Source organism: Haliotis cracherodii, unplaced genomic scaffold (assembly GCF_022045235.1).
Source record: "Haliotis cracherodii isolate W230 unplaced genomic scaffold, xgHalCrac1.p SCAF_4, whole genome shotgun sequence".
NCBI lineage: Eukaryota > Metazoa > Mollusca > Gastropoda > Lepetellida > Haliotidae > Haliotis > Haliotis cracherodii.
Genome location: NW_027266297.1, coordinates 52,637,463 through 52,650,086, shown reverse-complemented (window position 1 = coordinate 52,650,086; position 12,624 = coordinate 52,637,463). Strand labels below are relative to the sequence as shown.

The window sequence follows — 12,624 nt, the reverse complement described above, 5'->3', positions numbered from 1 at the left end:
TGGTGGCATGTTTTCGCTGTTCACTTGCTGTAAGATTGTGATGGCATGCAAATAAAACCCAATGTTTTTATAGCCCAACAAGTAATGTTGCACATGCATGTCATATTGCTGTGTTTTGGCACCATGCTCTCACAAGGTTGTTTTTGCAGTTTCTCCATATTTTCATTTCTGCAGTGCCTCATTCTCTCCACACAATTCAATCCCAATCCATGGAGAGATGACCAATTCATTTTTTATGGATGTAGACAACACTGTAAGCATGGTTAGATATTTACAATTTTACAGAATGTCCTCAAATCTTTGTTTAGCAGTAGTGAGTGAGTGAGTGAGTGAATATGGTTTTACGCTACTTTTAGCAATATTCCAGCAATATCACGATGGGGCATGTTGGGTACACCAGAAATGGGCTTCACACGTGCCCATGTGGAAAATCAAACCTGGGTCTTCAGTGTGATGAGCGAATGCTTTAACCACTAGACTACCTCACAAGTCTGGAGAATAATAGAATGAGACAGTGGTATGTAAACCCTCTGCATGTGTAATCGACGACAGCAGAATAAACATGCTTACGATTATGACAAAACACCTTTACAGAGTTTATATATGCTCAAAGAGCCCTGACTGGACAGAGTGTCAGTTCCTACTGCTCTTCTGAACCGACGATCAATTACCAGCGAACGGTAAACATTCAATCTGGTTGATTTTTTGCGAATGAAGTGCAATCTGAGACCAAGATGACAGCGATGTTCGAAGTTGATCTATGTGAAATCTAGAGCATGGTTTTCGCTGACACGAGCTACAGTGGCTGAGGCAAGCAGAAAGACAGTTTCCTGAGCGATGTACTTTAAGGATGCAGACACCCAGGGTGACAAGTAGGATAAACATTCAACAGTTCAAGTCCCAAGCAGGACAAGACTTCCTAATATTCATGTCAATTCTTAACTAATCAGAGGTACATCCTTAAATTTGTATCAAATTTCACCTAATGTGAAAATGTCACAACTGAGTGCTATCACTAGTGGTTAATCATGCAAATTAACTCCATTGCCCAGCTTCAAACTGGTAACATAGAGTTAGATCAGCCAGCCAGAGCGCAAAACTGAGCTTCAAAACAAATTTAGTGATTTTGCAAGATTCCAGTGGCAAGAGGAACCATTCATGATTTTGTCTAATTTTGACAGGGTGGTAAGACTTCCCTTCGTATCTCACCTAAAAAATATATACCCTATACCTAACAAGATTGAGCGACAATACATACATATACAAATTTTGGAGGTGAGATAAGGGCGCAAGTCTTACCTATTAACACATCCGTAACCAAGGTAACCTTGCAAATTTTATGTTTTGGTACATTATTGTTTTCCTGTCTATTTTAGCAGTGACAAACAGTGGCATATCAAAATAAAATAGGTATTGTCAGAAGCTGGTTTTGACAAGCTGTTTATCTGTCAGTGTACCAGTGATTAACAGTCAAAAGGTCTCTACTGTATGAAAAGGTTTATACGTATATAAATAAAATTAATCCAAAATCGCTGTGCTTGATCCTGAGTAAATACTTTCTGAATTTTGAAACGGTAAATGAGAAGATGAACAGAGATGGTCACGAATGAACTGCAGTTGTTTGAATATACACAAAACCAAAAAATTGTCAGTATATGTGCCTCACAGGTACTTTCTACATCAAAGTAAAGAAAACAGTATCTAAAAAGGACAACACGTTGAGAAGAAAAAACGAACAAACCTCAAGATAAAACGGTAACGACCTCACAGAGTGTTTCAACTAAACTCCGCGCTACTTATATGTGACGTCACTTCTGGTAGAAACGATTGGCTGTTGGGATTGTGAACGGTTTATTGATTGGCTCGCAGGTTATTTTTCGCGTATTTCATTGGTCTTTTGAGTTGAACCGGATATAATAAGATTTGACCTGAGGTCATGTTCAAAAATGGCCGCCACATGTGTTTACATTTTGAATGCAACACATTGAATGTTGCCCGAATCGTTTTAACTGATATGAAAATCACCGAAGTAATTTTGGTGAGATTGCCCCTTCTACCAAACTTCACGTTAATGATACCATACCAGCTGCATACCAAATGTACAAATGGTCACGTTGACACAAATATTATCATAATCATTTTCCAATTTTCGCGGGAAATCTTGTCATTCACTATAATTCGCTGTTCAGTGTCACTGTCAGATGTGGTTTGATACTGTGCAAGCCATAGATTGTTATACAGGCTGCAAGTTGAGCTGTCGATTGTCAGATTTGCCACAAGCAGTAAAAGATGAGGTGCAGCAACTGCCAACTATTGATGCCCTCCACATTATTAACTATTAATTTGTTATAACATCCCCTGTATGTGTTACGGGTTTTCTGACGTTTAGAAACAGTTTTCTCGCTAGCCACAAGGACAGCCGTAAAACATCTCTATCACTTATAAAAGACAACTTTATCTTAAAATCAAGCCATCGATTGAGTATTTACAATATTTCGGGACACCAAAAAATAAGACATTTTCAAAGAGAAAGTCAGAATATATAAACATTTGGGGAGGTTATGATTAATCGATATTTAATAATAAAATTTAAAGTGCTTTTGCATTTTGTCTTTTCGGGGATGGTCATGAAAAAATGTACAAGGACATGGCGAGGGTCCTTATTTTCTATATGTGCACCAAAAACCTCTGACTCACCCCACATGGTAATGATTTATGACCGTCCCTAATCATTCACCTGAAATCCAGGAACAAAATAAGAATAAATATCAGATATTAGGGCCTAAGAACATGAACAGAAATAAAATAACATCACCCATAGGGTAGAAAGTAGGGCTGTGATGGGTACTTGGTCGAGTGAGCGCTGAGAAGGACCAGGGTACCAGCAGAACCACCCTGACCCGTGGTTAGTCACATGATATATGGTTTAATGACAATGTTGTAGATTCTATAACTCCATGGTTACACTACAAGTCACGAATGTCGACATTTCTTTCTGACTGCATGCATTCCTTCTGACTTTTATATGTTTTACTAAAGATAAAAGTTTCAGTCAATTTCAATGTATGCATGACCATGTATCTAAATACATTTTGCTAGGGCTCCAGTTAAACAATTCCCAATCAGATATTTTGTACATAACTCTTGAGACCTACAGCAGGTAAGTGGGTAGTGTCAGGTAATTCAGGATTGGTTACCCATGTAGTAAATTAAGACTCATGCCAGCCCAAGTAGACAGCAGAAGTGTTTTGCACATGTGTGGTGATACTTAATGCTCATTCATCAGTGTGTGTTTATGGTTTAACACCGCACTCAGCAATATTCCAGCTATATGATAGAACATCAATCCATGCATTTGGGATACAATGACATGCATTAACCAAGTCAGTGAACCTGACCGCCCAATCTTGTGAGTCGCCCTTAACAACAAGCATCATCGCCTCTTACGACATGTATTGGTTGCTGAAGATCTGGTCTAACCCTTTCTTCACAGGTAGTTATTGGTTAGTGGAAGCCATTGACACACCAGTCTTGGTGAGAGCAATATGATATGATATTCTCATCAATCAGTGTTCATGATGTCACAGATCAATGTCATATCATCAGAATTATATGCAGGCTTCACTGAATTTTCTTTGCATGGTTGAGATTTTATTTTGTTTTCACCATTGTCTCTCTTAATTACAATGGGTAATATAAGAGAAGTCCCCGTCTCAGAAGAACAAGATTATCTGTTCCTCAGGCATGAATATTTTAATTCCAGAAGTAAGGGCTAGATGCTTACACCAAACACTTATGTGCTTCAACGATAATCATTTTTTCTTTAAGTATGTCATATAAAGAAAGAAAGAAAGAAATTGTGCTGAACAAAGTTCCTAGGCCAGGCAGTGTGTTACATAGGCCAACTGTGGCATTACACCGAAATTGTCTAATGGTGGCAACGCCCACTGCCAGTTGAGAAAAATAATCTAAGCACATTGTCATAGCGTATTATGTGCATCTTACTCTTCACACAGTTGGAAAAAAGAATGGGCACTATGGACCTAAAATATGGTACCATGATCTGCTGAAGTTTAAAATGTAAATGCATCTCGTTCACATGCTTCATGACATGTAATTATTGTAGATATTGTAGATGTGGAGTCCACAATGGATGGATTGATGTGTTTGTACATCTGTGTGTTTATTGTTTTGTTACAGACTTGAGACAACAAGAATGACACAGTTAAGTGTGCGAGGGGTGTCAATTGACTTTCCCTTTGAACCATATGAATGCCAGAAGGCTTTTATGGAAAAAGTCATTGAATGTCTTCAGAGGGTAAGCATCCCACCACTTTTAAGCTGATGCTGAGACAATTGATTTATGAATGCACAAATGTACAAAACACTACTTTTGCTATTATGTTGAATCAGATTTTCAACATGGCCACCATGAGCTATATTGAAAAAGCTATTTATGACCATTACTCTGCAGTTCTTATGCAAAATGTAATGAAATGTGGTCTGTGTGTAGTTACTAGTGGGACTCAACATATGTGTTCCTCTGTTAGCAATATTTCATTCTTTTACCTATGTTTCACCTTTGAACTTCAACCATGCTCTTAAATTCTCTCAAAATGCATTTCATCACACTAAGTATAATCTACGAAGAAACCACTTGACCGATGATATTTATGACATGAATTTGTTCGAGAGGTTTGAGTCTCACTTTCAATATGTCTGCAAAATGTAGTGAAATTTGGTATTGTTTAGTTAATTTTGGGATTCATATTTATCTGTAATACTCTTGTATTTTCTCAAAATGTATATTAGAATTTGAAATTTTCCCAGAAATTGTTGGACTGAGGGAACTGAACTTTGAAGTGTCTGTTTCTCCATTTGATGACATCATATTAGCTCAAATTATTAAACCTATGTTTGAGTCTATATTTGGAAATATTTCTGTCTTTTGTTGAATGTGTTGATGGCCATGATTGTTTCAGGAGAAACATGGAATTCTGGAGAGTCCCACAGGAACAGGCAAAACACTCTGTCTGTTGTGTTCTTCTCTGGCATGGCTTCAAGGTCGTAAGGCTCAAGTTGACCTCAACAAGCAGATGGGTGTGGCATCATTATTTGGTGACAAGGAAAACCTTCAAGATGACTTGATGAAAAAAATCTCGTCCAAACTCCAGCAATCGTCTGGTTCTTCATGGGGTACCAATGAGTATGGTGTGTATAAATAGGAAGACTTTTGTTTTTGTTAAAGCATGTAACATTAGTGTGACAAACATTTGAGCTGCATGTATTGATTTAAAAGTTATTTTATTTATTTCTGTTGATCAGTATTTATGAATGTGTCAATAGAATTGAAGAAATTACCCTGTGCTTATTTAGTAAATGTGTTAAAAATAATTTCATCTTAGTGTGATAGTAACATATTCAAGTGTAATTCAAGAATTCCCTGATTGTGTCAACTCTTTACCATGACTCGACTTGAATACTGACAGATTGCTATTTAAACAATGTCCCTTATACAAGTGGTTCCGAAGATCATCTATGCGTCCAGGACACATTCTCAGCTGTCTCAGGCTGTTCAGGAGCTGAAGAGGACGACATACAACACGTAGGTCTCCATAGCATTGCAGTAGTTGGATGGGGGTCACAGTGTGTGATGTGGCTCTTTATGGGTCGTCCTTACCCTTGCAGTAACCACTGGTTTGCTTGACACATACCAGATTACCAACAGGCCTCTGTGCTGCATATTGCTAACTGTGACTTCAAACAAAGTTCACTCATTTACTCTCTTATTGTGATATCAAGGGTTGTTATCTGGGTTGCAGTGTCAGCTTTGGTATCCTGGGGTCTAGGGAGAACCTGTGAAGTGTGCTGTGGTTGTGTGTTACAGTGTCATCTATGGTCCAGGGAGAACCTGTGAAGTGTGCTGTGGTTGTGTGTTACAGTGTCATGTAGGGTCCAGGGAGCACCTGTGAAGTGTGCTGTGGTTGTGTGTTACAGTGTCACATAGAGTCCAGGGAGAACCTGTGAAGTGTGCTGTGGTTGTGTGTTACAGTGTCATGTAGGGTCCAGGGAGAACCTGTGAAGTGTGCTGTGGTTGTGTATTACAGTGTCACATAGAGTCCAGGGAGAACCTGTGAAGTGTGCTGTGGTTGTGTGTTACAGTGTCATGTAGGGTCCAGGGAGAACCTGTGAAGTGTGCTGTGGTTGTGTATTACAGTGTCACATAGAGTCCAGGGAGAACCTGTGAAGTGTGCTGTGGTTGTGTGTTACAGTGTCATGTAGGGTCCAGGGTGCACCTGTGAAGTGTGCTGTGGTTGTGTGTTACAGTGTCAACTCCTGTGTCCTGGGATCCAGGGAGCACCTGTGAAGTGTGCTGTGGTTGTGTGTTACAGTGTCAACTCCTGTGTCCTGGGATCCAGGGAGCAGCTGTGAAGTGTGCTGTGGTTGTGTGTTACAGTGTCAACTCCTGTGTCCTGGGATCCAGGGAGCACCTGTGAAGTGTGCTGTGGTTGTGTGTTACAGTGTCAACTCCTGTGTCCTGGGATCCAGGGAGCACCTGTGAAGTGTGCTGTGGTTGTGTGTTACAGTGTCAACTCCTGTGTCCTGGGATCCAGGGAGCACCTGTGAAGTGTGCTGTGGTTGTGTGTTACAGTGTCAACTGCTGTGTCCTGGGATCCAGGGAGCAGCTGTGAAGTGTGCTGTGGTTGTGTGTTACAGTGTCAACTCCTGTGTCCTGGGATCCAGGGAGCACCTGTGAAGTGTGCTGTGGTTGTGTGTTACAGTGTCAACTCCTGTGTCCTGGGATCCAGGGAGCAGCTGTGAAGTGTGCTGTGGTTGTGTGTTACAGTGTCAACTCCTGTGTCCTGGGATCCAGGGAGCACCTGTGAAGTGTGCTGTGGTTGTGTGTTACAGTGTCAACTCCTGTGTCCTGGGATCCAGGGAGCACCTGTGAAGTGTGCTGTGGTTGTGTGTTACAGTGTCAACTCCTGTGTCCTGGGATCCAGGGAGCACCTGTGAAGTGTGCTGTGGTTGTGTGTTACAGTGTCAACTCCTGTGTCCTGGGATCCAGGGAGCACCTGTGAAGTGTGCTGTGGTTGTGTGTTACAGTGTCAACTCCTGTGTCCTGGGATCCAGGGAGCACCTGTGAAGTGTGCTGTGGTTGTGTGTTACAGTGTCAACTCCTGTGTCCTGGGATCCAGGGAACACCTGTGAAGTGTGCTGTGGTTGTGTGTTACAGTGTCAACTCCTGTGTCCTGGGATCCAGGGAGCACCTGTGAAGTGTGCTGTGGTTGTGTGTTACAGTGTCAACTCCTGTGTCCTGGGATCCAGGGAGCACCTGTGAAGTGTGCTGTGGTTGTGTGTTACAGTGTCAACTCCTGTGTCCTGGGATCCAGGGAGCACCTGTGAAGTGTGCTGTGGTTGTGTGTTACAGTGTCAACTCCTGTGTCCTGGGATCCAGGGAGCACCTGTGAAGTGTGCTGTGGTTGTGTGTTACAGTGTCAACTCCTGTGTCCTGGGATCCAGGGAGCACCTGTGAAGTGTGCTGTGGTTGTGTGTTACAGTGTCAACTCCTGTGTCCTGGGATCCAGGGAGCACCTGTGAAGTGTGCTTTGGTTGTGTGTTACAGTGTCAACTCCTGTGTCCTGGGATCCAGGGAGCACCTGTGAAGTGTGCTGTGGTTGTGTGTTACAGTGTCAACTCCTGTGTCCTGGGATCCAGGGAGCAGCTGTGAAGTGTGCTGTGGTTGTGTGTTACAGTGTCAACTGCTGTGTCCTGGGATCCAGGGAGCAGCTGTGAAGTGTGCTGTGGTTGTGTGTTACAGTGTCAACTCCTGTGTCCTGGGATCCAGGGAGCACCTGTGAAGTGTGCTGTGGTTGTGTGTTACAGTGTCAACTCCTGTGTCCTGGGATCCAGGGAGCAGCTGTGAAGTGTGCTGTGGTTGTGTGTTACAGTGTCAACTCCTGTGTCCTGGGATCCAGGGAGCACCTGTGAAGTGTGCTGTGGTTGTGTGTTACAGTGTCAACTCCTGTGTCCTGGGATCCAGGGAGCACCTGTGAAGTGTGCTGTGGTTGTGTGTTACAGTGTCAACTCCTGTGTCCTGGGATCCAGGGAGCACCTGTGAAGTGTGCTGTGGTTGTGTGTTACAGTGTCAACTCCTGTGTCCTGGGATCCAGGGAGCACCTGTGAAGTGTGCTGTGGTTGTGTGTTACAGTGTCAACTCCTGTGTCCTGGGATCCAGGGAGCACCTGTGAAGTGTGCTGTGGTTGTGTGTTACAGTGTCAACTCCTGTGTCCTGGGATCCAGGGAGCACCTGTGAAGTGTGCTGTGGTTGTGTGTTACAGTGTCAACTCCTGTGTCCTGGGATCCAGGGAGCACCTGTGAAGTGTGCTGTGGTTGTGTGTTACAGTGTCAACTCCTGTGTCCTGGGATCCAGGGAGCACCTGTGAAGTGTGCTGTGGTTGTGTGTTACAGTGTCAACTCCTGTGTCCTGGGATCCAGGGAGCACCTGTGAAGTGTGCTGTGGTTGTGTGTTACAGTGTCAACTCCTGTGTCCTGGGATCCAGGGAGCACCTGTGAAGTGTGCTTTGGTTGTGTGTTACAGTGTCAACTCCTGTGTCCTGGGATCCAGGGAGCACCTGTGAAGTGTGCTGTGGTTGTGTGTTACAGTGTCAACTCCTGTGTCCTGGGATCCAGGGAGCAGCTGTGTATTGATGAGAAAGTCAGCAAGGAAACAAACAACACATCTAAGGTAACCATGGATCCATAGAAAAACCTAGTGAATTCCCGATCTTAAATAGCCTCTGTCCAATTTTTCATAGGTTAGCCTGACCTCTGTCCTTCTTCTCTTTGGTTAGTCTCCAACAGCCTGACCTCTGTCCTTCTTCTGTCTGGTTTGCCAAGAATAGCCTGACCTCTGTCCTTCTTCTGTCTGGTTTGCCAAGAATAGCCTGACCTCTGTCCTTCTTCTCTTTAGTTTGTCTAGAATAGCCTGGCCTCTGTCCTTCTCTTTGGTTAGTCTACAACAGCCTGACCTCTGTCCTTCTTCTCTTTGGTTAGTCTACAACAGCCTGACCTCTGTCCTTCTTCTCTTTGGTTAGTCTACAACAGCCTGACCTCTGTCCTTCCCTTTGGTTTGTCTTGAACAACCTGACCTCTGTCCTTCTCTTTGGTTAGTCTAGAATAGCCTGACCTCGGTCCTTCTTCTCTATGGTTTGTCTAGAATAGCCTGACCTCGGTCCTTCTTCTCTTTGGTTTGTCTAGAATAGCCTGACCTCGATCATTCTTCTCTTTGGTTAGTCTAGAATAGCCTGACCTCTGTCATTCTTCTCTTTGGTTAGTCTAGAATAGCCTGACGTCGGTCCTTCTTCTCTTTGGTTAGTCTAGAATAGCCTGACCTCTGTCCTTCTTCTCTTTGGTTAGTCTAGAATAGCCTGACCTCGGTCCTTCTTCTCTTTGGTTAGTCTAGAATAGCCTGACCTCTGTCCTTCTCTTTGGTTTGTCTAGAATATCTTGACCTCAGTCCTTCTTCTCTTTGGTTAGTCCACAGTAGCCTGACCTCTGTCCTTCTTCTCTCTGGTTTGCCAAGAATAGCCTGACCTCTGTCCTTCTTCTCTTTAGTTTGTCTAGAATAGCCTGACCTCTGTCCTTCTCTTTGGTTTGTCTAGAATAGCCTGACCTCTGTCCTTCTTCTCTTTAGTTTATCTGGAATAGCCTTACCTCTGTCCTTCTCTTTGGTTTGTCTAGAATAGCCTGACCTCTGTCCTTCTTCTCTTTAGTTTATCTGGAATAGCCTTACCTCTGTCCTTCTCTTTGGTTTGTCTAGAATAGCCTTACCTCTGTCCTTCTCTTTGGTTTGTCTAGAATAGCCTTACCTCTGTCCTTCTTCTCTTTGGTTTGTCTACAATAGCTTGTCCCCTGTCCACCTCGCTTAATGAAGAATACATATGATGTTTACTCATGATCAGTTAATGTGTGAAGTTTCATGTCCCAGGTGCGCACTAAATCTTCAGCGACACATTCTGATGATGTTTCTACTACTGACATGTTTCCCCCTGTTTCTTGTGTTCTGTAGGTGCATATGTGCAGAGCCAAGGTGCAGGCAAGGCGATGTCACTACTACAACGTGCTGGATGGTGAGTACACAGCATCCCCCATTCAGTAATACCTGTCACTGTTCTCAGATGTTCCTATGCAAATGGGGAAAAACAGTTTTGGTTGAAAATGGAAAACAGCAAGCAAGGGAAAAGCATGAGGGATGAAGACGGATGGTAGTGTGTGTGATGTCTCATCTGCCTGGCTTTCTTTCAGATATGAAGAAAACTAGTGAAGCCCGTCAGATTTTGGGCTCTGTCGTGGACATTGAAGACCTGGTGTCCAAGGGCAAGAAAAACAAGTAAGCTCACATCAAGTCTCCTGCACCAATACCACAATACCATGTATCGTGTAACTAGGCAGTGTCAGAAGTACTCCTCACCCAGATGGCATGTTGAGCCGTCTTGTTGTGACACTCCACACCCAGATGGCATGTTGAGCCGTCTGGTTGTGACACTCCTCACCCAGATGGCATGTTGAGCTGTCTGGTTGTGACTCTCCACACCCAGATGGCATGTTGAGCCGTCTTGTTGTGACACTCCACACCCAGATGGCATGTTGAGCCGTCTGGTTGTGACTCTCCACACCCAGATGGCAAGTTGAGCCGTCTGGTTGTGACACTCCACACCCAGATGGCAAGTTGAGCCGTCTGGTTGTGACTCTCCACACCTAGATGGCAAGTTGAGCCGTCTGGTTGTGACACTCCTCACCTAGATGGCAAGTTGAGCCGTCTGGTTGTGACTCTCCACACCCAGATGGCAAGTTGAGCCGTCTGGTTGTGACATATATATATCACATATATATGTGTTTAGTTATTGTTACCATCTCTTATTGATTCATATGGCATGTATCTTGACTCCTGAATGTTTTCTTGATGGGGCAGTCATGTTAAATAGCCCACAACCAAACTTTTGATAAATGAATCATATGTGACACGTCGGTACCAGTAGAATCAAGCAAGGCTGGCTGACCCTTTTATCAATACCTCTCACTGAGCACAGTGCAAGCAGATCTTGATGAGCTGAATCAGAAGCTGTAACACATGTCAGGGATTTATATAGGACTTCTCAGAGGCCGATATTTGGCCCCAAGTCTGCAGCAAATGTCAAAAACCCTGTCTTAGAGATTTCTGTCCTGTTTTCTGACCCAAATCAAATCAGTTGTTTCAATCAGAGGTGTTTCTTGTGATTTGAAACCTCTGAATGACCAATCGGGATTGAGTATCTTCCAAACTCATGGTAGGAAGAACGTTTGCTGACCCCTTGTTCTGTATGTACAGGTTGTGTCCATATTACATGGCCAGAGAGCTGAAGTCAGATGCCGACATCATCTTCATGCCCTACAACTATCTCCTGGATCCCAAGGTAAGCCTGAAAGTGTGAGCTTCTCCCAACTGACGGTTGTCATGGAGTTCATTGTATAATAAGCTGACTAAATTAGTCTTGTCTGTCTTCAGTCCATGAGAAAGTGTGTATTGGTAGTCATCTTGTCTGTCTTCAGTCCAGGAGAAAGTGTGTATTGATAGTCTTCTTGTCTGTCTTTAGTCCAGGAGAAAGTCATCTTGTCTGTCTTTAGTCAAGGAGAAAGTGTGTATTGATAGTCATCTTGTCTGTCTTTAGTCCAGGAGAAAGTGTGTATTGGTATTCATCTTGTCTGTCTTTAGTCCAGGAGAAAGTGTGTATTGATAGTCATCTTATCTGTCTTTAGTCCAGGAGAAAGTGTGTATTGGTAGTCATCTTCTCTGTCTTTAGTCTAGGAGAAAGTGTGTATTGGTAGTCATCTTGTCTGTCTTTAGTCCAGGAGAAAGTGTGTATTGATAGTCATCTTATCTGTCTTTATTACAGGAGAAAGTGTGTATTGATAGTCATCTTGTCTGTCTTTAGTCCAGGACTAAGTGTGTATTGATAGTCATCTTGTCTGTCTTTAGTCCAGGACTAAGTGTGTATTGATAGTCATCTTGTCTGTCTTTAGTCCAGGACTAAGTGTGTATTGATAGTCATCTTGTCTGTCTTTAGTCCAGGAGAGCTCATGGAGTGGAACTACAAGGCAACATAGTGATCTTCGATGAAGCACACAACTTGGTAAGTTGATCTATGTTTAGTCAAGTCAGCCTATGTGGTGCCCTGCTTGTCTGGCATTCAGCAGTATCAGCGGCATCTCCTCAGACAACACTGAACCAGTGAAGCCGAATCTTCACAGGCTTGTTCCAAACGATGACACCTGCATTTGTCCAGTTTTCAATATGGCTGAATGTGGTTGAAACAGCTATGTAGTGCCATTACTTCGCAATTTCTGTTCACACTGCAATGAAAATTGGGTCTAGAAGCAGTATGAATCAACATATGTAAGTCCTGTGTGATATTTAAGTTTTTTCCATGATTTGACCATATCACTTTGACCATGCTCCCAAGTTTTCTCAAAATGTATTTCCTCAGTAAACATCATCTCCGAAGAAACCACTGGATCATTGAAGCTTGTTCCAACCGAATGTTACCTGAATATATTCAAAACGTTTGAATCTGATTTTCAATA

The 12,624-nt window shown here is 43.1% G+C and overlaps 2 protein-coding genes across 3 annotated transcripts in view; one reads left to right on the top strand and one right to left on the bottom strand.

Annotated features, from left to right (window-relative positions):
• The window catches only part of LOC139480544 (stathmin-like), a 31,310-nt gene extending 29,502 nt beyond the window's left edge, over positions 1–1,808 (bottom strand). For both annotated transcript variants that reach the window (XM_071263644.1, XM_071263647.1), the window contains exon 1: positions 1,742–1,808. The gene's annotated coding sequence lies outside the window, so the exon portion shown is untranslated. The remainder of the gene's footprint in view (positions 1–1,741) is intronic.
• Positions 1,809–1,955: 147 nt separating this feature from the next.
• Positions 1,956–12,624, top strand: part of LOC139479618 (regulator of telomere elongation helicase 1-like) — a 110,908-nt gene continuing 100,239 nt past the window's right edge. Inside the window, exons 1-9 of the mRNA XM_071262456.1 lie at positions 1,956–2,038; positions 4,201–4,318; positions 4,983–5,211; positions 5,521–5,605; positions 8,668–8,749; positions 10,073–10,133; positions 10,309–10,393; positions 11,372–11,456; positions 12,108–12,173. Coding sequence (XP_071118557.1) covers positions 4,217–4,318; positions 4,983–5,211; positions 5,521–5,605; positions 8,668–8,749; positions 10,073–10,133; positions 10,309–10,393; positions 11,372–11,456; positions 12,108–12,173 — 795 coding nt within the window. The 5' untranslated portion in view covers positions 1,956–2,038; positions 4,201–4,216. The remainder of the gene's footprint in view (positions 2,039–4,200; positions 4,319–4,982; positions 5,212–5,520; positions 5,606–8,667; positions 8,750–10,072; positions 10,134–10,308; positions 10,394–11,371; positions 11,457–12,107; positions 12,174–12,624) is intronic.